Source organism: Melanostigma gelatinosum, assembly GCF_949748355.1.
Source record: "Melanostigma gelatinosum genome assembly, chromosome: 15".
NCBI classification, from domain to species: domain Eukaryota; kingdom Metazoa; phylum Chordata; class Actinopteri; order Perciformes; family Zoarcidae; genus Melanostigma; species Melanostigma gelatinosum.
In genome coordinates this window covers 11,147,779-11,169,276 of record NC_136648.1, presented here as the reverse complement: position 1 = coordinate 11,169,276, position 21,498 = coordinate 11,147,779, and the positions used below count along the sequence as shown (strand labels likewise).

Sequence of the window (21,498 nt, the reverse complement as noted above, 5' to 3'; positions counted from 1 at the left end):
AACGTGTGCGCACACACACACACACACACACACAATAACATACCTGTCAAATGGTGGATATCATGCCAAAAAAGAAACCTGCTAACGTCCCATAACTACCTTTTGGTATGCTAAACAGCATTTGCATAAACCATGATACACCGTTTTTTTGTATTTTCAGAGACGCTGTCGAGTGTGTTTTTTCCCTGTCTGCCTGTGAGGGCAGCCTGCATACAGGCTCTCTTGCCGAAATACGCTGCATCGTGGCTAGTTTAGGACGTTTCATGGGCACTGACATGGACGCAGGCAAGAATGGTCTTACTGATGGGTAAAAAGGGACGCTGGAGGCAATTACCTCCCTGACTCGCTGTCCTCGGGTCAAAAGGGGAACGACCATAAACGCCCGGACACCAACAGAGAAAGACCTCTGACCATGCAGGCCTTGTTTCACTCTCCCTGCAGCTACTTCTGTCAGCTGGATGAAGAGGCCTTGGTCGTTTAAATTTATAGCACAACGTTAATTCTGTGCCATGAACGAACAACAAACAACGCATGCATTCACCTGACATGGAGATATTAATCCTGGTACTTTGTACCACATGAAGATATAGGAACATTATGAATTTCCCATCATGAAATAATAAATTCTTTATACCTTTACATTGATTTCCAAGGCCCTGATGTTAACACACCTGCTATTACCTACCATGTCTTCAACTGGACGGTGTCAGAGCAGCAATAATTCTGTTCCATTTTTTTGCTGCTGAACGTGTTCGACAAGCTCAACAAGAATAAAATACACACTTGTCAAATAGGCAGGCAACTCTGTCACCTCTCAAACAAAGGGCTTTGAGTCATGGTGCTCTCTGGATGCCAAACAGCTGAAGACGCTTTTATTATCGTAAAATCTATTGCATGATGTCATTCTATTGAAACATATTCACTGACTGGTAAATTGGGGCTAAGGTTTCAGAAAAAATGCATTAATTCCAAGTTGTAGAACGTATTGAAACACATAAGACATAGGTTGTGTTGTCATTAAATGATTCAAGCTTAATAAACTAGATTTTTCAATTTCCATTCATGCTCTGAAAGGAATTTTTCAGCTGTTAGCTGTGCAGGTTGGGGAGAGCTGAATGAAACGGTCTGGAATGAACCATTACAGCTTAGGGTGTCGCTAATGTGGCACACACCAACTATCCGCGAGTGGAATTCACATATTAAAAAGTTATTTCGCAAATTATACGTATAGCGACTTGTTTTCATTTCAACTATGAAACATAAACTTGACTGGGAATGATTTACATGACCGTGAGACCTGCAAGAAAAAACCCCGCCCCTGCTGTAGGTTGGACTGCGCCAAGATGATGTTACGAACAGCCCTTTAAAGTCGCTCTACTTCCGAGATGAAGTAAAGTAGAGCTCCGCCGCGCAGCAAGAAGGCACGAAGTGACAATCTATATGTGCGAAATAACCCCAGTTAGACAGGATATGTTGAGGATACACAGTCGGACTTTGGGATGGTTCATGAACTCGGAATTCAGGGACTTTTATTTTTGTCCGAATCTATGCTGGACGTGGCGGTTCCGACTGCACTGAAGTAGTCTAAATTTGAAACGACCGTTTTTCTTTAATATTTTTCATTTACGTGCCAAGCCACCAACAGCAACCTGGACTACTCTTTTGGACCAGGAATGGTTTATACTCCCGAAGGTTTATTCTACATCGAAATGGATCAAGCACCGCCAGGTAAGTTAGGGTTAAAGGCAGCCATTGTCTGATGTGCGGAGGGTCCAAAAAAAAAAATTCGCTTTTTCTTGCTTTCTCCTTTTGCTTGCATCCTTTCATGTAACGCCTTTACTAAAGCTGACATCTGACAAACGCCGTGCAGGTGATAGTAAAAACGTTATAATGGCCCGGGTCCTCGCTGCTGAGCTCCCCCAGTGGCATTGCCCAGGCATGCATAGCGCAATTCACTTGCCAATTACGTAATACCTTTCGGTGGAACCAGGCGCAGTGGCTTTCTTTTGTCCCGGGCGCAGATGTCAAAAAACTTGGGACACGAAACGTATGACAGTTTTCGCATCTCTCCCGTACGAATCAAACGCATTCACTGCATGCGTGGTGACAACGTGAAGAGTGCGTTTTTAGAAAGGGAACGTGGTTTACAGGGTTGCGTTAATAAAGCGCCGCATGAAACGACCGCTTTGTTCTCCTCTGCAGCCAGCCGTGGTTAATTTGTGCGCTAGCTCTGGAAGTAGGCTAGAGGCAAGCGGGACTGGGCAGCTCGTCTCATGACTTAACTCCGGGCAACTCACGAACACTTCATTTCTTATTTACATGTTGTTACTTGACCTCAACCCGTTATTGCGTTGGCTTATTAACATGTGCGCAACACTTTAATTGTGGCGCTATAGTGCCTTTATTCTAAACGACCACCTGGCTAATTAAATTTGACACTAGTTCATTAAAATTGCACCATAATGTCATTAACTATTTTATGTTTATTATGAATGACTACCGCAGTTGATATGACACAATAGAGTAAGGGCTCAACGTGATTACTACTGACACACCATAACAACAATACAGACGCGCTTTATTGTTCATGATGTCTGTGCTGTAGAGGCACTTTTACTGACACTTCAGACTCCACTGTCTTTTCTGAATTGTACACATTTGATTTGTTATTATTCCACACTTATTATTATTTTATTATCATTATTACACGCTCTGTGCTGGTATGCGCGCGTGTGTGTGTTTTGGAAGCCGGTAGAGTTTCTTGGCAGGAGACGGACAAGGGGGGAAGGTGTGCGGATTTAATTTTGCTGAGTTCAGGAGCTTTCGGCTTTTTTACGTTTTCGTGCCCGCCACTGTGCTGTTGCACCTGCCTTTTGTTTATTTTAAGGTCAGGAAAAAGAGGAGAGCGGATGGTGGGAGAAACCCACATTTCCTCCTCTCTGAGGCTGCTCTTGTATTCTCCCTTACTGCCTCATGAAAGGCACTGTTGTCCCGCAGTGAAATATATCGCCCTTCACCTCCTTCTTGATGCGGTTTTAGGGTAAAACGCTTTAGTCGTTCAGCCACGCTCGCAGATAATATTCCTTGAAAGGTTGATGGAAAACTTAAAGAGTGTCTGTTGGCGTGCAATTGTTATGAAAATGGGCGGGGTGGTCCAAGAGACTGATAATATAATGTAAAGATTACTCAATGCCTGTTCGTGCACTTCGGGACAGAGCCAGAGGCTGCTGCAAACTGAACAAGTTTGACTTTTATCTGCCTTGCAAGAGTTGCAGGCAGCTCGGCACATAAAGCGTAGAATTTCTGGAACACTAAAAGAAAACATGTTTCACATTTGTTGACTAATGGGGCTCAGAAAATGAGGACTGACCTCCACATTTCCTTTTTTTTTTTTTTTTCGTGCCGACCACACTTAGTAATGACTTGGCAAGTGACATCTCTTGGAGACATGCCTGGGCTTGTCCCAAGATCTTGACAGGCTCCATCAAGCAAGGGTGTGACAGTGTGTGTGCGTGTGTGTGTGTGTCGGTTGGGGGGGGGGGCGGGGGGGGGGGCGGTATACATTCAGAACACTGCATTTCCTAAACATGCATATACACAGACATCCTTGACTGTAATAGTCATAATATTGAGAGAGCCACATTCACAGTACTTCACCTGATCTCATAACAGATGAATGCTATGCGATCTCTGATAGATCCTTTGCATTTCCTTTTCTTAAACTGCCTCTTTCCCTTCTGCTTGTAGCTCTCCCCCCCAGGTCAACCAAGCCAGTGTCCTCCACCATGAACAACAACGGCCCTTCGCCACCTACATATACGCTGGAGGACGCCGAGTGGTATTGGGGAGACGTGAGCAGGTAAATGAGCTCCACTTTAAACACTGCAAACACCGAGTATGTGTTGTTTGATTGTTTAGCGTTTTGGTAAAGTAGACCCGTTAACCGATAACTGATTTTCCCTTCAGGGATGAGGTGAACGAGAAGCTCCGAGACACACCTGATGGCTCTTTTCTGGTGCGCGACGCCTCCACGAAGCTACAAGGAGACTTCACGCTGACGTTGAGGTAAGCAGTAACAGAGTCTGATCGTAACAGCACGACCACAAACACCATCAACATTATTACATTAATGATCTAATTTTGCGATACGACGCTCCGCTTTCTCAGGAAAGACGGGCACAACAAGCTGATCAAGATTTACCACTGCGATGGGAAGTACGGCTTCTCCGACCCCCTCACGTTCACTTCGGTGGTGGAGCTCATTTGGCACTATCAGCATCACCCGTTGGTGGAGTACAACGCCACGCTGGACCTAATGCTCACGCATCCCGTGTCCCGCTTCCAGCAGGTCAGTGAGCGCCAGTATTTTAGTTTTCAAGAGTCTGAAAGCGTAAAAATGTGTATTGTTTGCTAGGGGTGTAACTGTTCACAAAACTCACGGTTGGGTTCGGTACGATACAGTGGAGCCATGGTTCGGTACAGTAGAAAACTATAAATGCCAAAGAAATGTACTTGATTTTTAAATATATTTATTCATTACAACTAACATCATGAAGTTATTCTTTGACTTTGAACAATGATGGAACTATACCTGAGTGACCCATCTTCTGGGGTGTCTTCTTAGCAATACATAAGCATAAAAAACAAAAACTGCTCCTTAATGTTATGTAGTATTGTTACTTACAGCTTGCTTACATCTTGTATTGTTACTTACATCTTGCAAAAGAGATTTTTAATCTTAATGGGACTACCTGGTTAAATAAAGGTGTTTTTGTTTTGTTTTTTAAACATTTTTTTATTATTTTTTTATTCAAACGTATTCGGTTCGTCATGCGTACCGAACCGTGAGCCTCGTACCGAACGGTTCAATACGAATACGCGTACCGTTACACCCCTATTGTTTTAATATGGAGGATTATCAATTGTACATATCAAGTGTCGTTTGTTCATTTTACGTCAGGTGAAAGGGGACAGTGTCGATGTCGCTGGAAGAAAGCTCAAGGAGGTTCACTGCCACTATCAGGAGAAGTCAAAGGAGTTTGATCGGCTTTATGAAGCTTTCACAAAGACCTCACAGGTAAAAGCAAGCCTATTAAATGAGCTCTGCATGTTCCCGACTGTCTGTGACGTCAGTACTTTGTCTGAACTGTAGGATTTACATTGATCGGTCTCCTGAGTCTTTTCTAAGTGGATGTATTGTTTGTGACAAAGGAGATCCAGATGAAGCGAACAGCAATTGAGGCCTTTAACGAGACGATGCTGATCTTTGAGGAGCAGTGTCGCGAACAGGAGCGCTACGGAGAAAAGTTTGAGATGAACAAGCAGTCCGAGGGAGCCGACAAAGATCTGGAGAGGTAATTCATTTCATCACGGTCCGAAGACTGTCCCTAAATTTGATTCAATTTGGCTGCATGAGAAACTGTCGTGATCTGCATTCAGACCTGTGACCTTTACTTCCCCTTGTTAGCTTTTTGATAAATTATGAGAAGCTGAAGTGTCGTCTCGGGGAGATATACGAGAGCAAAATCCATCTGGAGGATGACCTGAGAACGCAGGTGGAGGACTACAGAGAGACGGACAGGAAGATTAACAGCTTGCGGCCTGACATCATCCAGCTACGCAACATCAGAGACCTGTACCTTAAGTAAGTGTACTGTCACAACATTGTTTGTGGTATCTGCGGAAAATATTTCTCTCACCGTCCTGTAAAGTACAACTATTCTATATCAAGATTAAACCTTTTCTTTACACTTGTCCCGACTAGCTGGCTTAATCACAAAGGCGTCAGGCAGAAACGCATAAACGACTGGCTGGGGGTACTGAGTGACAGCCTTGATGAGTAAGTATGGAAAGAAACATTCAACAATCAAACTTTTAGCTTATAAATGAGAGACTTTTAACACAACTCTTTTTTTTTTCTTCTTTTTTCTTTTTTCCAGCACATATGTGTTGAAGGGAGACGAGAAGAATTTGCCACATCAGGATGAGACAAACTGGTTTGTTGGCGAGCTGAGCCGGACGCAGGCCGAGGAGATGCTTCAAGATAAGGCTCCTGGAACGTTCCTGATCCGCGAGAGCAGCAAACAGGGATGCTACGCCTGCTCTGTTGTGTGAGTGTAATCATTTTTTGGAAAGCAAGTATCTGGACAACGGATCGAATTTTGAGATTATTATGCATGGTGTAATTGTGCGACACTCACTGATGAGTTTTCTTTCCTTTTTATTTACGACAGCGTGAATGAAGAAGTGAAGCATTGTATGATCTACAGCACACCGCAGGGATACGGCTTTGCTGAGCCGTACGACGCCCACTGCTCACTGAAAGACCTTGTCCTGCACTATCGCCTGCACTCCTTAGCGCAACACAATGACGCCCTGGATGTTCGGCTGTCGCATCCCGTGTACGCGAAAGCTGCAGCCACCACGCCTTCTCAACACGCAGAGGAACGCAAACTCTTACAGACTCCGAAACACACGGCGGGGCTCCCGCCTGCCGCTCCAGAGATGTAATCCATCGGGAAAGAGACAAAAAAAAAGGACATGTTTACTGTATCCTGCGAGAATGACTGCATCGACGGTGCATCGTGTTTCGTTTTGCACTACAGTGATTCCATCGTTTCTGTGAATGGGATGTCACAGATTGAAGTGGGAGTGGAACTTGAATGTCAGCTTGAACTTTTTTATTTTTGTTTTTTCGAAGAGACTGTTTCAGCTCTTATTATTTAAAAAAAAAAATTTTGTACTTCATTTATTGCCGATTGTTTTTTCGGTGGGGAGGTTGACAAACAGAAAATTGCTCACTGACATCGGGTGCTGCACCTTTTGTTAGACTTTGACTTACTTTTACAACCAGAGTTGCTGGAGATGTCCATTTCTCCAGTTAAATTGTATTCAGTTCAGAAAATTTGACCAACAGTTTAGAAATATATTTGGAGTTATATTTGTGCCTCATTCTTGAGCGTGTGATGGCACATTGTGAGCACAGAAAAAACACTTTTGGAACACATTTATATTTAGTAGATGAATTATTGATGATGGAAAGACTATTTTAATTTGAGCAAAAGACGTAAGCACAGAATGAGAACCTCTTTAACATCTTCCCTCTCGATGTGTACATTTCATTAAATGGAATGGTTTTGTTGGGCAGAGGGTGCTACTCCTCGTTTTGTAAGGTGGTTCATAGTAAGTCAGCTAGCCATGTACATATTCAGGGCTCTACACACTGCTCTGGCAATCACAAGGGAAGCCAATTAGCTCAGCTAGCGACTTGTTATATGGCAGACGTTAGCTAGCAACCTACCGAGATAACTAGGCTGCAAGCTTATAAAGTAAACAGTAACTAACAAAGGTTCATAAAACCAGGTATGTCACCAAACCTGCTTAGACTACTTCTGTGGAGCTGCTTATGATCCTGTTTATCTTCTGGTGCTTCCCTACTCTCCTAGTAACCGAAAATACTAACAATCAGAAAATGACTTGCTCCGGTGTTATGATTGACTGGCATTGTGGCATATTGTAACACGCCGAATCGGAAGTAAATCTACATCGTGGCCAAACGGGGGAATTACAATTTCCAGTTCTGTCACGTGATGCCATGGGGCCTGGAAAGATTGTTCCCCATAGACTTACTTAGAAAGAGATTTTTGTTTGACACTTGAATAGCGCTCATTTCAGTCATTCGGTCCTAAAAGTTGTAAAATGCGTAAGACCGACGGAAGATCCGAGTAATTTTATACCCCGAGGTCAAACTTTTTTTTGCTTCATGCGCCACTGAGCAACTTTACCTAGAATGAACTGAGCCTCCACCGCCGTATACAGTTGTCTTTACACATCCGTGACGAGATGTTGAGAGGAAGCGAAACAGTGAACTAGTGTTAAGTCACACATTGAGAGTGGAAACGAGTAAAACTGTGGCGCAGGTGTGGATAACAGGCAACACTGTCAGAAGTGTGTGTTTTAGTTCACTCAAATTAAACAATTCTTTGCATGACACTCTAAAATAAAATACAATTTTTGATTGTAAAATGTATTTTTCTGTGCTCCAAATGTCCCGTTGTGTTCTCTTGAATGAGAAATGCGTTACTACTACTTGGTGCATTTGTGCGGGGGGGGGGGGGATTGTTCTGTAAACAGGCTGATTTCCGTCATACTGGTTTGGTGGACCAAACCGTTTTTTGGGGGGTAAATGCCACGTGTGAATATGTGAAAAGTCGTGGTGCATCTTGACAATTTGCCCCTTTTCTTAACAAGACATTCATATACAGTGGACAACTATGTAGCATTAACATCCTGTAGAATACCATTGTAAGAGCATACTCAATGTTATACCCATTGACCAAAGCACTTAATAGTGAGCAAAACTACAGCCCTGTTAAGTCTGGTTATTGCAATTTGGGCGAGGGAGGGGGCAATTAATGTACACCTGCTGATGTGCTGATCAAAACATAATCTGAAGTACTGTATGTTATATTCTGTTACTCAAAGAAGTATAACCTTTTTGTATTCTATATATATTTTTTCTATAAACATGCCACAAGATGAAAGCTTGAAGAAAGTGCAATCCAACAGTATTTCTACTGTTGCAGTGTGTGACGATGATGATGATGGTGGTGGTGAAGGTAATGCTGTTATGAGAGGTTGACATTTGCCACAAAAATGCACTCTCTTTGGTGGTGTCGGTATGATGTGGCCTCCGATGTTTGTGTGAACTGCCAGAGGTCCGGAAGTATCCTGCCTCCATTACTTGAACTGTGGCATTGCTCGAGCTATGAATGTTTTTTTTTCATGACATGCAGCCTACATAGCTTAAGAGGAAAGGAATCCATGTTGAACTTGGCACATTTTTCAAGTTTGAGGACAATAGATACTCTGTACAGAGAAACTGTCAAATGTATTTCTGAGGTTGGTTTATGGAAAGGAGGGTGATTAAGCCTCTTATAAAAATATAACTCCACTGGGGGATTGAGGAAACTCCTCGGGTGAAGCTAAGCAATGTGAGATCCTGACCTTTTTCTTGCTGAAAGACAATAAACTGATGAGGGTTTTGTCAACTTACGTAATCCGTTGCTTTCTTTCACAGTCCATTGCTGAAAAAACAACAACAGACACTGTGCATTATGTCTGTTTTTTTCACTTATGGTATTTCTTTGACACGAGTAGAAATATCCAATACAAAGCATAGACTGACAAAATGAGATAAGTAGTTCAGTAAAATGCACCGTATGTCTCTAGTGGAGCCGTTTGTCGTCCTTTGAGCTTATCCTCGGGTCAGCAGAGATAGGAGGCAGCGAGGGCACCGGAGGACACGCTGTGGACAGATGGAAGAGAAAGGAAGCGATAAGACAATAGCAGGATACGTGCCGGCCCTTTCCCTACTCAGCCCGGGCCGCCGTTGAGTCACCAGAAAACAATTCATCAAACCTACTCCACGAGGAATTTGCCCCGTTGTTAAAGACAACTTTCCTGAAGCTCCTGTGAAAGGAATGCCGCTCATCCGTGTACATTTAGCACCAGCTGGCTTGAGTTTGGTTATTATTATGTTGATAAATGTTTTTATTGTTTAGTTTTTAACAACCACCTATAGAGATACACTTGTGTTTGTCACTGATGCTGACGAGTACCCTCAACCCCAGTGGCACCACCACTGGTCCTCCGTGACCAGAGCAACAGGTGGCCTCTTTCAACTATCACATGAAGTCTGTGTTAGGTAAGGATTAATGAGGTGCAGAGGGCAGGGATGTTCTGGGGTAGAGCCTCAGTTCCAGGCCACGGATTACTCCCTCTTACCTGTGTGTCAGCACACAGAGAGAGCTGGTGGACAGGCATGCATTGCGTGCCCTGCTAGGATGGACCCACCCGATGCAGGGGAGGCCGATAGAAAAGACAGAACAGACCGTACCAACAGCTGAGTCACACTCAGGAGAGAGTGGGTAGAGGAAGTGTGTGGGGTAGACAGACAAGGGGAGGAGGAGGAACAGGAAAGAGTGCATTTTTCTACCTCCTGTACAGGATGGTATGAAAAAATGAAGGCCGGATAGGTGAAGTTAGACTGTTGCTGTATTTCCTTCGACCTGAAACTACCCCCCCCCCCCTCCCCCCCGCTTTACGCCGAAGCTATTTGCTTTCACAGCACTTCAGCATTTTACTGCCCAGTCCCACTTTTCATTGGCTCCTTGAGTCAAAGTTTAATCTGTGTAAAAGCCCCCACGTCTTTTTTCTTGCTCATACACACAGCACTTATCTTCCCTTTCTCTTCCCTTCTCGGTACACCTCAGTCGCATAAACTCGCTCGTTTAAATTCATAGTCATTGTGCTTTACAGTTCTCAATTTAAATAAGTTCTGGCCGTGGAGGGGGGGGGGGGGCAGGACGAATTACCTTTGGAGTCACGCCTAAAACACACACACACCATCAACTGTCTCACAGGCTCACGGAGGAAGAGGTTTTCGCTTTCAGTTTGGCAGCAGCCAATCGCGTCTCTCCTCCCCTCTGTCTCCGTCCGATTCCAGCGTTTTCACGCTACCCGACGAGCCAATGGGAGGCCGAGAACGTGCCGGTGTGACGACCAATCAGCGACTAGTTGCTATGTTGGAGGCAGAATCGATAAGAGGCATTTTTTTTCCCTCTCTCTCTCTCTTTTTTTAAATTTTTTTACGAGCTCACATTATAGCTGGCTTATAGGCTGAAGGCAAGAGATCCTGTTGCCTGCCAAGCAGCATGCAGGCTACAGATTGAACCCTTAAACATACCAGCTCCACGTTTCCTTTCAAACCTCTCTAATACCACCACAAATAGACATAACAGTTTGTCTGTATATTGTGTATCTGTGTGTTTGAATGTATCTTATATGCATTGAATGCATCTGTAAATTAACAATTTCGGTTCACAGGTTGAGTTGTTGAGGTCATGGAAAAAGCTAGAAAATGAAGGTGGAAAATTGCTTCCAGGCCTGGCTGGATTATGGGAAACTGATGCACAATCACACAGTTTCACAAAGAAAATGATGTTGTGAAAGTTTGTAGGTGAGCTTTTCTCTTCAGGTACTTTATTCCTCAATATCTTGGCTATCATTTAATGAAGAATAGCCAAACAACAACGTGTCTGGTTACTTGCAGTAAGCCCCCAATACAGGCTGAACAATACCGTGAAGGCTACAGTGAAGAGGCGATTGTACATGTTCAACTAAATATTTAGGATAACATTTAGGCACACAGGGATTTTTAAGACATATGTCCTACCAGACGTCTCTTGCTTTACTGATCTGTGAACTCAAATAAAAACCGAAAAAGAAGAAAATGACACTAGATCATGGAGCAATGGAAATTGCATGGAATAACTTCACTAAAGAAACTTTAATGATAAAGAAGAATTCCCTGCTGTGGCGTCACTTACTAGTCACTGATGCTTCATCTATTTGCAATGTCGGTGACCTCTGGTGACAGTGATTGAAGTCGGGCCTCAGATCACACTGAGATGAGAGGTGACACTGAGCACGCTCTGATTAGGGGACAACTTAATGCTGCTTGCTGACAAACCATTCAGGGGGAAATGGCAATCCAGATCCATAACCACATCAGATTCAGATATACCAGCTTAGATGGGGATGGAAGCTGATCCCAGATCCTTGAAACAGGTCGAGCAAGATACGCAACTCTAAAATGATAACCTTCCTTTTGGATAAATGCTCCACAGCTTGCATGGCACACATATTACATTGTACTTCTATTTCTCAAGGGAAAAAAATCCTAACTAATGATTTCAGCTGTAATAAATGAAGGACCTCAGCGTCCCGCAAGCTCGCAGGACAATCTCATTGTGGGAGTTCAGCTCTCAAATAGATTAAAAAGAACCAGCAGGCTCATGGCCAGAAAAACCAGCGTTGCACCGGACCGACTGAATGCAGATGATTGAGGAGCTTCAGAGTTCAAATCCAAAAATCCAGCTCGGTCTGAAAGCATAATGCTGTATGTACATTGTAGGAGGTGAACTCAATCAAGATAAAGTAGGATTTACGCAACTCACAAGTCCTGTCAGGTGATCGGAGAACCTTTGTAGATTAGATAACTTTTGAAACTACAATGTATTTGTAATAAGAAGGATATTGTATGATCAGCACAAAATAAAATGCCCTCATCATACAACAGATATCTTTACATAATAAGTTATATGTAAAAACTCGTACAGAGCCCTTTTATTACTTGTTTTGCATTATTTGGTTTGGTTTTAAATCAAGTACAAGTACCAAGTAAAGGCTGAACTCTCAGCTTCCTCTCATGATGTTTTTCTTTTTTGGTGAAAGCAACGTCTAGCCAGTAGACAGAGGGCTGATGAAAAAGTCAGACATACCCTGCACTTAAAACCGAATGGTAATTATGGTGAAGGCTTTCCATAGGATGACCGTCACACTATTTACTTTTTCTCCCACTACATGGGAGATTCTGGGAGCAAGGCAAACACTCTGCCTCCCATCACCACAATGGAGAGACATGGTGATTGGTGAAAATGATGACAAGTAAAAAAATTGCCAATAGGAGAAAGAAAAAAAAACGAGAGACTAGAGCCATTCCTAAAAGAAATAAAAGCATAATGACACCCTGTAACAGAATCCCGTTCACAAAATGAAGGCTATGTCACCACATACAAATTCATTTTAGCACGTACTTATTAAAACCTGTTTTACAGGAAACACCTGCCCAGGCAGCATAAAGAACAAAAGGAAAAGAAACACATTCATACAACAAATGAAACACATAAAGCCTTAACACGAGGGATAACACACGGGAACTCTGCAATTCAATTAATTTAAAGGATTTAGCAGAGGCAACTTCATGCATCTCTAGTAATGAAGTCAGTCAAACAACGACAAATGCCTCTGAACTATTGAAACCACATTCTGACGGACATATTATCACGCTGGACTTGTAGAGAACATGTGTGTCCCTCACTAACATGCATCATCCATTGATTGAAGGGAGTCTGTTGTCAAACTTATGAGAAACTAATGAGGCTTTTGAATTACACAACGGCACTGATCACAAATATGTAACGTGAGTAACGCTACTCAGGCTTGGGTGGAAAGTGACAGTGCTCGAGCTCGAGCCACCATTGAGAAAAACAAAGGATGAAGGTTACATCCTTCCAAATTTTCATATTTTTGGCCTCCTATGATAAACATGTTGCCAAATTAAGATTGTTTTGTTCAGCATTTAAATGGGGTAATTTAACAAAAGGTGTCACATTACAGGTTAAAACATTACAACGGTTCAAGTTTGCTCATGGAAAGATCAATGCTGAAAGTATATCATGAAAAATTGTAGTATTATAATGCATATATGATATATGTGAAGTATTTATTAATTTGAGTAAAGTTAGGCTGTCATCACAGATTTATTTTGGTGAACAAATTATGCTTTTCATGTTCATAAACCTTGTAGTTTCTCAGGGCAGACAAGTAACATAGTGAGTCTAGATTTCCAAATAGCTCCCAAAATATTTGAGTGATAGGGAAAGTTAGTATTTTTTCAAAAGGGCGAGCTTTGCTTTATATTAGTTTACTCAGAGTCCATTACAGCTGTATCCAATAAGCTAATTGTTCAGCTGAGACAATGGAAATGATGGATGTCCTTTAGGGAAACAGGACACGCTGGAAATGTAATAACAATACAGGGCAGACCAAACCAAACGTGTAGTACAAAGGGTTGCCAGGTTGGAACACATCTACCTTTGAGTTTTAATTGGCCAACGTTGGTGCCACCTCATATTCTCTCGTACATTACTGGCTGTTAGTTTCTGGGTGACACATTGAAACAGCAGGAAATACAAGTCAAGTGACAGTTAAAAGACTTTTTTCCTGCAGCCTAACTGTCACATGCGTTTTTTCTAATAGGCCCAGGTAATGCTAAAGTTGTGTAAGTGATAACAGGTTTCCAACCTCATATTTACATAAATTTGATGTCAAGCTACTGATGTAAACAAACCAGACTGCGCATTGCCTGTTGTCTAAAACGTAGTGTTCAGTGGAAGAGGTTACAGCCAATAGAGTGGAAGATGGCTGCATTTAAAATGACCCTGCTGCTATAGGCTGACATGCTGAGAATAATATGATCATTTAACTACACGCTAGGTTTCTGTGGGTTGTTGTCAAGGACTTTACATTTGTTTAACTTATTGTTCAAAGGCAACACTGCCACCTGGTGTTGTGTGTTATAACAAACTCCAAACTGAGAATAATTGCGTAAACTGACGGGAAAAAAATGTAAACTTAAACTAAATGAGCCATACCGTCGTGTAATCTAAAGTTCCGTCTCCCAGGGCTGTCAATACAATACAAAAAATGATGCAGATACATTAAAATGCAACATTCTCGAGGTTTGATTAGTTATGACTGGACTGGAGATGCCAGACCAGAGCAGTCGATCCAGTGTTGACAGTCCGGAGGGCGACATCCTCATCAGTAAACTTATGGGTAAGTCGCAGCTAAAATCAAGCTGATTTTCGACATTTTTTGTTTCCTACATAAATCCGCAATACTCTTTAAGTTGACACTGTCGGAGAAGGGATTAATCGAGCTGTGAATGTGTCTCATTACAGTTCATTTGATTGATGAACATGGTTGAATCCACCCTGGTATGCCTGTTGGCTAGCATGTCTGGCTAACGGCGGCAGTCGATGTTTCTTTTTATAACCAATATATTAACAGGGTGACGGACAGTGACTTTGACTTCAACCATGAGACAGTCAAGAAAGTTTATGGTGTTATTATATTGCCGATATTTCCAGGCGTGTCACTGACTCCGGGTTGTTTTGTCGTTGGTGCATCAGTTCGTGTGTCTTTCAGGTCTGTTTCATGCTGAGACTCACTGAAGAGGTGGGCCTCCCATGTTTAACACAGACCGACCCCAGCTGCCATGTCCTCCACCTCTATGTCAACATCCACCGGCTGTGTTGGTGGTGATGCCCAGGCGGCGTCCGAGCAGGCTCTGCTGGCCTCAGACCGCTACGCCAGACTCATCCTGGCCCAGATGAACAAGATGCGGCTCCGCACCGACTTCTGTGACGTAGGGCTGAGGGTCGGCAGCCGGGTCTTCCGGGTCCACAGGCTGGTGCTTGCTGCCAGCAGCCCGTACTTCTCCGCCCTCTTCTCCGGGGGGATGAGGGAGGCGGATAAGGCGGAGGTGCAGATCCTCGGAGTGGAGACTGAAGTCTTTGAGGTTTTGCTGGACTTCATATACACAGGTGCGCGCGTCCATCCTGATGTTCCCCGTCATCACCTTCCACAACATCTGTGTAATTTCGTACCATTTTTGCTGAGTGGCTGTGTGTACCCTCTCCTATCAGGCGTGATCAGCGTGACAGTGGAGAACGTCCAGGAGATGATGGTGGCAGCAGACATGCTGCAGTTGAACGAGGTGGTGTCTATCTGCGGAGAGTTCCTCAAGGGCCACATGGACCCGTCCAACTGTGTGGGCATCTTTCAGTTCCTGGAGCAAATCGCCTGCATGGACATGTTGGAGTTTACTGAGAACTACATCCATGTTCACTTTCTGGAGGTATGAAACAACAAGAGGCACTGTATGTTATATTATCTCTCTGACAATACTCACCTTATAGGGTATGTGTGTGTGTGTGTGTTGCTGTCAAACTCTGTTCCAGATTTAGTTTGGTGCTAACAGATCGCCTCTATCAACTGCTTTAGGTGTGTGTCACCGATGAGTTCAGGGGCTTGTCGAAGGATCAACTGGTGAGGCTGCTGAGAAGTGAGGAGCTGAGAATTGAGGACGAGTACCAGGTATTCACTGCAGCCATGGACTGGGTTCTCCAAGATGTGGCAAAGAGGAAAAAACATGTAGTGGAGGTGTTGGAACCTGTCCGCTTCCCGCTGCTGTCTCCACAGAGACTGTTCAAGTACATAGAGGGTGAGGGACACATAATATTTCACACATCCCTTTTATATTTGATATCATTTTTGATTTCTATTCACAATAATTGCTGTACAATTGAGTAGATCACGCATGTTAAACAACATCTTGAAATGTTTGACATTTTGACTGTTTTTAAAGGTATTACGGACTTTAGCCTGCGGGTGGCGCTGCAGACTCTGCTGAAGGAATACACTGAAGTCACAAAGTCTCCCAAAGAAAACAAGATGTACAGTCAGCTGCAACCAGCCAAGATGAGACCCAGGAGAAAAGCCAGGAAATACCTCTATGCCATAGGTTCTTTTCAAATCTTGTATCAACATAGAAGAGTAACCAGATGCATTTTGGGGAATAAAGACTGTATCTCAGTTGTTCCAAATAAGAAATGCCATTTAATCTCTGACTTTTACTTCCTGGTGGCAGGAGGCTACACTCGGCTGCAGGGCGGCCGATGGAGTGACAGCCGGGCATTGAGTTGTGTGGAGCGCTTCGACACCTTTAACCAGTACTGGACCACCGTGTCGTCCCTGCACCAGGCCCGCAGCGGGTTGGGGGTCGCCGTACTGGAGGGCATGATCTACGTGGTGGGAGGTGAGGGAGAGCTGACGCCATCTTTGTGTTTGTGTTCAAGCCCAAAAATAACATAACCTCAACAAGGAATCATTTTGTTTTCTCTCACCAGGGGAGAAAGACTCGATGATTTTTGACTGCACTGAGAGATACGACCCAGTGACCAAGCAGTGGGCCGCTGTGGCGTCTCTGAACTTTCCGCGCTGTGGAGTTGGAGTCTGCCCCTGCCATGGAGCTCTGTATGCACTCGGTAAATGCCACACTATCACCATTTTTAACCAAAATACAAGATGTTTTTAAGGGCGCAAACCATCGATTTTTAAACATGACGCTCAGTTTGCTCGTCAGTGCTACTCAGAAACAGTTGCATAAGCGTCTTCTGTGGCTCTGCAGAGTCTGAATCAATTTCTCAGACTTGACAAAAGCTCTTCAGGAGTTGGAGCACTTGAGTCAATACTGGAGTGAAAGTGAGATTTACCAGGTGGGAAAAGTTTAATGAAATCTGCTATTAAGTTGCATCAAGTGAAATGTAGGATCTCGTGTTTATAATAATCAGTAGACGTATTATGCTTGTAGATTGTGAAAGAACAAAACAAAGACTTACAAGCAATGACACAGCTAAGACTGGCTCATAGAATCTCATCAATATCAGACCGAAACAACATGGAAATACAAGCATTAAAATACCACAAATTACTTTGTGAAATGATAAAATTATAAATAGTAATTCAACCAATAACCAGCATCTTGGGACACGTCAGACAAAAAGCATAAGCTGATGATTGCGCTGTGCCTCTGTAGGGGGATGGATTGGCTCTGAGATTGGGAAGACCATGGAGCGATACGACCCGGAGGACAACAAGTGGGAGGTCATCGGCAGCATGGCTGTTCCTCGGTACTATTTTGGCTGCTGTGAGCTACAAGGTGTGTTCCTCCCGGTTTGTTGAAGTGAAGTGCTTTTCTCAGTGTTGCCGCTGAACTCCCCTTCTCACTTCGGTTCACTACAGTGTATTTCTTTACTTCTCTGATGACTTGTACTCTCGGTAAAGCAGCTCTAAACTAAACGCTGGTGTCTCTCTCTCTCTCTCAGGGTTTATTTACGTGATTGGAGGAATCAGTGATGAAGGAATGGAGCTGCGTTCAGCCGAGGTGTATGACCCGATCTCCCGCCGATGGAGCGCTCTGCCCGTCATGGTCACGCGTCGAGCCTACGTGGGCGTCGCCTGCCTCAATAACTGCATCTACGCCGTGGGCGGCTGGAACGAGGCCCTCGGTGCACTGGAGACAGTGGAGAAGTACTGTCCGGAAGAGGTGACGTGGGACCAGTTCATTTATCAGTTTTCTGTAATCTGTGTCCCCAACAGTGTCCTCACTGCTGTAACTGGTCTTTCTACAGGAGAAATGGGTGGAGGTGGCTCCAATGTCTACTGCCCGTGCAGGCGTGTCGGTGTCGGCTGTTAACGGGCTGCTGTACGCCGTCGGCGGCAGGGCCGCCAGCAGAGACTTCTCCGCCCCGGTGACTGTGGACTCGGTGGAGATCTATGACCCTCATCTGGATACCTGGATGGAAGTTGGCAACATGATCACCAGCCGCTGTGACGGCGGGCTAGCTGTGCTCTGATAGCCACGAATATTCAACTTGTGGACATCCACATCAGCACTTGAATCATCCCAAAACTGCATTGACTGAAAAAAAATGAAAAAAAGCTGTACCTTAAGAAGCACAAAATTGTGTTTGTCTCGTGTAGGCTTTCGCGTGATCATAGATGTTATTTATACATGGATTGGACATGTTTTTCCTTTTTTATTTCTCCAGAACGTTTGACATTCATTGACCATATCTGAAACTGGAAAAACTGCCAAAACTACTTCCACCGATACACGACTCGTCTGGGTCTCTATTTTCAGTCCACTAAATACTTTTACAAGGATATCCGTGGAATTTGAAGACAAAGCGATCCTTGCGATAAGGATATTTTTCATAGCAGAGGAGTTCTATTTCAGATGGAGTTCTGCTCCTTTGGGAACAGTTCTTGGATAACATGTGAAAGCACGGTTTGTTTTGTTGATTTTCTCTTTATTTTTTTCTTCAAGAAACGTTTGAGGTGAGTGCGTTGCTACTTGGAAGATTTATCAAACCACTTGAGCCGACTGAATAATAGAACCAAAGCTCCATGGGAAGTGGTTCCTGTAAACAATTATGAACTTGAACACACCAGAGCACTTATTCCACTGGATTCTTTTTGTATATATATATGATACTGTATATAATAGTGCCTCCTCTTAATCACTATTTACACTCAAGGGTGTTTGGTCATTCCACGCCTGACGTTACTAAAATTTAGATTCAACTTGCTGATGTTGAGATAAGCAACATCATTATAAGACAATGTCTAAACCGGTATGTATAAATATTTGTACCTTTTTTATGGTAAGTTATCTCATGTTTCCTCTTTGGGTGTTGGGACTTCATCACATTTGCAAGCTGACTGAAGTCGTTGCACAGTAACAGTACTTCCAATCCATAGTAATAGCTTTTATTGATTGCTTTTCAAACTCGACAAAAGAATAATGTTCTTGCTGGGTTTAAACTTCACCTACGTTACCTCTCTCCTTATTCAGGATAGTTAAAATTTTAAAAACTTAAAACTGTAATATTATATTGATTTTGCACATACAAGTCAAACACGTCTGAGTCGACTGTATACATTTGCAAGAGATTTTCTGCACTGTGCAAACAAGAAAATATTGGACCGCTTACCTCCAGCTCTGCCACTAAACTCAGCACTCGTGATTTACACGGAACATTTACGTTGAACGTCAATCTCCAGTAAAACTCTGAGATATATTTTGACCTTAAAGGTTGTGATGTGTGAAAATGTATCTCCTTTATGTGACTAATTACAATTCTGGTGTCTGAGTCGTATATTGTGAAGTGAAAGAGATCGTTGAGGGTGTTTTTGAACCGTTAACATTAATAACAGGACTATACTGACTCGTATCGGTTTGGAGTTGGAAAAGAAAGGTATGCAAATAGTCCAATGTTTATTGTCCCCAATTTGCTCATTATGAATTGCCATAATCAAACATTTCAATAAGGGTACTTTGTGTCTGTTATTTTCACAGCAAAGAATGACTTTACAAATGTTTTCTGACAAATGTTTTATTCATTTCAAAGTCTCTTGTTCTACATTTTTATTTTTTAAACTCGCTGGAAATTTCTGTGCCTATTTTGCAAATGTTCTTAATCATTTTCTAAATGATATGCTACAGCTACACATGTCACATTTGTCCCAAAAGATATTAAACGTATTATAGGTAACAAAATGACTGCTGTGCTTTGGTGTACTGTATGAACCCACCTGACTGTCTGCACATCTGTATCTAATTTCATATTTCTATTGACTCCAAACAGCTCAAAGCACAAACTGTCCTCTTAAATTAGTTCCGAATCTCTTTGATCTTCTTCTCAGTGCAGAGGTTTTTAATTGTCAGGGTAGCCACCAGTGAGAAGGTGGCGACCAGAGTGAGGATAGTCCGCATGGCTTTGAACCAGGAAGGGTAGCCAGGCAGCAGGGTCAGGTCATAGTGCAGAGAGAGACCCAGTCCCATAATAACTACCAGGGCTCCCTCTGCAATGTTGTCCCTGCAGAGCAGTGCCAGCCAGGCCAGAAGGGAAGGCACCACACTGTTGCCCAAGTTCATCCAGTCAGGCTGAGCAGGACTACCGGCAGGGAGGGCAAACCCCCAGCGGGCACCTCCCAGGAAGGAGACAATAGAGGCTCCATAGACAACTTGAGCATATGCCAGTTCAGGGTAGAAGGACTGTGTGGCAGCCATCAGGAGAGGGACAGACAGGAAAGGGATGAGCCCCGAGAGACCGAGGTAAAGAGCTGGTTTGGGAGCCTGGGCGAGGGCCCTCAAACTGAAACCCTCTTTGCGGTTGCCTCTCTCTGAGGTGCCTTGTGAATCCCTGTGGCATAGACACGAGACTGGCCAGCTCACAGGCCTGATGCTCAACAACCCGTTGGTGGGAGTTAGTCTGGATGGCATTGACCCTGAGGCAGCTCTGGAGTGAAACAGCTGCTGAGTTTTTGTTGTGATGTTTGGTGCTCTGGTTGTCTGCTGAAGACATCTCCATACTGGAAACTGAGAAATGAATCACAGAGGTGCATAAACATCATTAGTGGGCAGATTCAAAGGTTTAGACCCAGGCAATACACATCATGACTTCTTGTTAGAATGCTGGCACACATAGTACCTCTATATTAATGAGAAAGACGCAAGCTGCATTGATCCAACAGTCAAAGTATCTTTCTCACCCCAGAAATGATGCGTCTTCCAGATGCAAATCGAATCATCCTCAATCTGAAAAAGAGACGTGATTAATTAGTAATCAAACACTCTGCATAGCACAAACACACATAACAACCGCGGGCTAACAGTGGTGCCATTAACAGCTAGCATGCATAATCTCAACCTGATGCAACACAGAGCTATCCGACTGTAACAACCAATAAAACACAGCTGTTGCAATTCACTAAACCTTACCCTTTAATTATTTGTCATCCAATGGTGTGCCACGGCCACTGCAGGCACAATTGCATGGAGTTAGTAGGTACAAAGTTAATGTTAACTGGCTAAACTAAAGGTCGTTTGCAGGCTACCATTCTATCGGTGCTCGACTAAATGCCTGTCTCCTACTGAATAAGGCCGATGCTGGTTGGGCTGTCGGTGGCGGGGAGGTATTAAGTTATATTCAAGATGGCAAAATTTCCATGTCCGTGCTACCAACAACATGTTCTAGAATATATATTGTTATAAAATATTTAAAAAAACATCCTGTAATAATTTCACATGTGGACACGTTGTTTTATTTCAATATAAAATGATTTGCAGACGCTAACTCGTAAGCCTGTTCGACCTTAAAAACACTGCGAAACCTCGTTGAGTTGCATAATCGCGACAGATCTTGAACGTAGCATCATTGAGGTTGTTCGAGTCCCACAGTG

General features: G+C 43.4%; 3 protein-coding genes across 4 annotated transcripts; 2 read left to right on the top strand and 1 right to left on the bottom strand.

Annotated features, from left to right (window-relative positions):
• Positions 1–1,423: 1,423 nt before the first annotated feature.
• On the top strand, positions 1,424–9,021 carry LOC306789553 (phosphatidylinositol 3-kinase regulatory subunit gamma-like). Its single transcript, XM_079285560.1, has 10 exons — positions 1,424–1,728; positions 3,748–3,859; positions 3,967–4,065; positions 4,168–4,348; positions 4,961–5,077; positions 5,212–5,354; positions 5,468–5,644; positions 5,765–5,839; positions 5,940–6,110; positions 6,234–9,021. The coding sequence occupies exons 1-10, from the start codon at positions 1,674–1,676 to the stop codon at positions 6,508–6,510; spliced, it is 1,407 nt and encodes a 468-aa protein (XP_079141686.1). The 5' UTR covers positions 1,424–1,673; the 3' UTR covers positions 6,511–9,021.
• Positions 9,022–14,419: 5,398 nt separating this feature from the next.
• On the top strand, positions 14,420–19,497 carry ipp (intracisternal A particle-promoted polypeptide). Its single transcript, XM_079285281.1, has 10 exons — positions 14,420–14,463; positions 14,820–15,233; positions 15,336–15,547; positions 15,694–15,913; positions 16,058–16,213; positions 16,340–16,507; positions 16,599–16,736; positions 17,288–17,410; positions 17,577–17,797; positions 17,883–19,497. The coding sequence occupies exons 2-10, from the start codon at positions 14,906–14,908 to the stop codon at positions 18,105–18,107; spliced, it is 1,791 nt and encodes a 596-aa protein (XP_079141407.1). The 5' UTR covers positions 14,420–14,463; positions 14,820–14,905; the 3' UTR covers positions 18,108–19,497.
• Positions 19,498–19,633: 136 nt separating this feature from the next.
• On the bottom strand, positions 19,634–21,172 carry LOC306789368 (transmembrane protein 69-like). 2 transcript variants are annotated; one of them, XM_079285282.1, is made up of 3 exons: positions 21,038–21,172; positions 20,809–20,854; positions 19,634–20,635 (listed from the first exon to the last, which is right to left on the bottom strand). In XM_079285282.1, the coding sequence occupies exons 2-3, from the start codon at positions 20,845–20,847 to the stop codon at positions 19,928–19,930; spliced, it is 747 nt and encodes a 248-aa protein (XP_079141408.1). In that variant the 5' UTR covers positions 20,848–20,854; positions 21,038–21,172; the 3' UTR covers positions 19,634–19,927. The 2 variants fall into 2 exon arrangements, with proteins under 2 accessions (XP_079141408.1, XP_079141409.1); XM_079285283.1 differs by lacking the exon at positions 21,038–21,172 and having other exon boundaries at positions 20,748–20,855.
• Positions 21,173–21,498: the final 326 nt, after the last annotated feature.

Bases quoted from the DNA above. Each gene is read 5' to 3' on its own strand.
- LOC306789368 (XM_079285282.1), bottom strand. From the start codon at position 20,847: ATGATTCGATTTGCATCTGGAAGACGCATCATTTCTGGG. The intron at 20,636-20,808 runs GTGAGAAAGATA...TTCATTTCTCAG, and splicing joins GAAGACGCATCATTTCTGGG to TTTCCAGTATGGAGATGTCT.
- LOC306789553 (XM_079285560.1), top strand. From the start codon at position 1,674: ATGGTTTATACTCCCGAAGGTTTATTCTACATCGAAATGGATCAAGCA. The intron at 1,729-3,747 runs GTAAGTTAGGGT...TTCTGCTTGTAG, and splicing joins AATGGATCAAGCACCGCCAG to CTCTCCCCCCCAGGTCAACC. The intron at 5,645-5,764 runs GTAAGTGTACTG...TGTCCCGACTAG, and splicing joins ATCAGAGACCTGTACCTTAA to CTGGCTTAATCACAAAGGCG.
- ipp (XM_079285281.1), top strand. From the start codon at position 14,906: ATGTCCTCCACCTCTATGTCAACATCCACCGGCTGTGTTGGTGGTGAT. The intron at 15,914-16,057 runs GTGAGGGACACA...CTGTTTTTAAAG, and splicing joins ACTGTTCAAGTACATAGAGG to GTATTACGGACTTTAGCCTG. The intron at 16,214-16,339 runs GTTCTTTTCAAA...TCCTGGTGGCAG, and splicing joins GAAATACCTCTATGCCATAG to GAGGCTACACTCGGCTGCAG.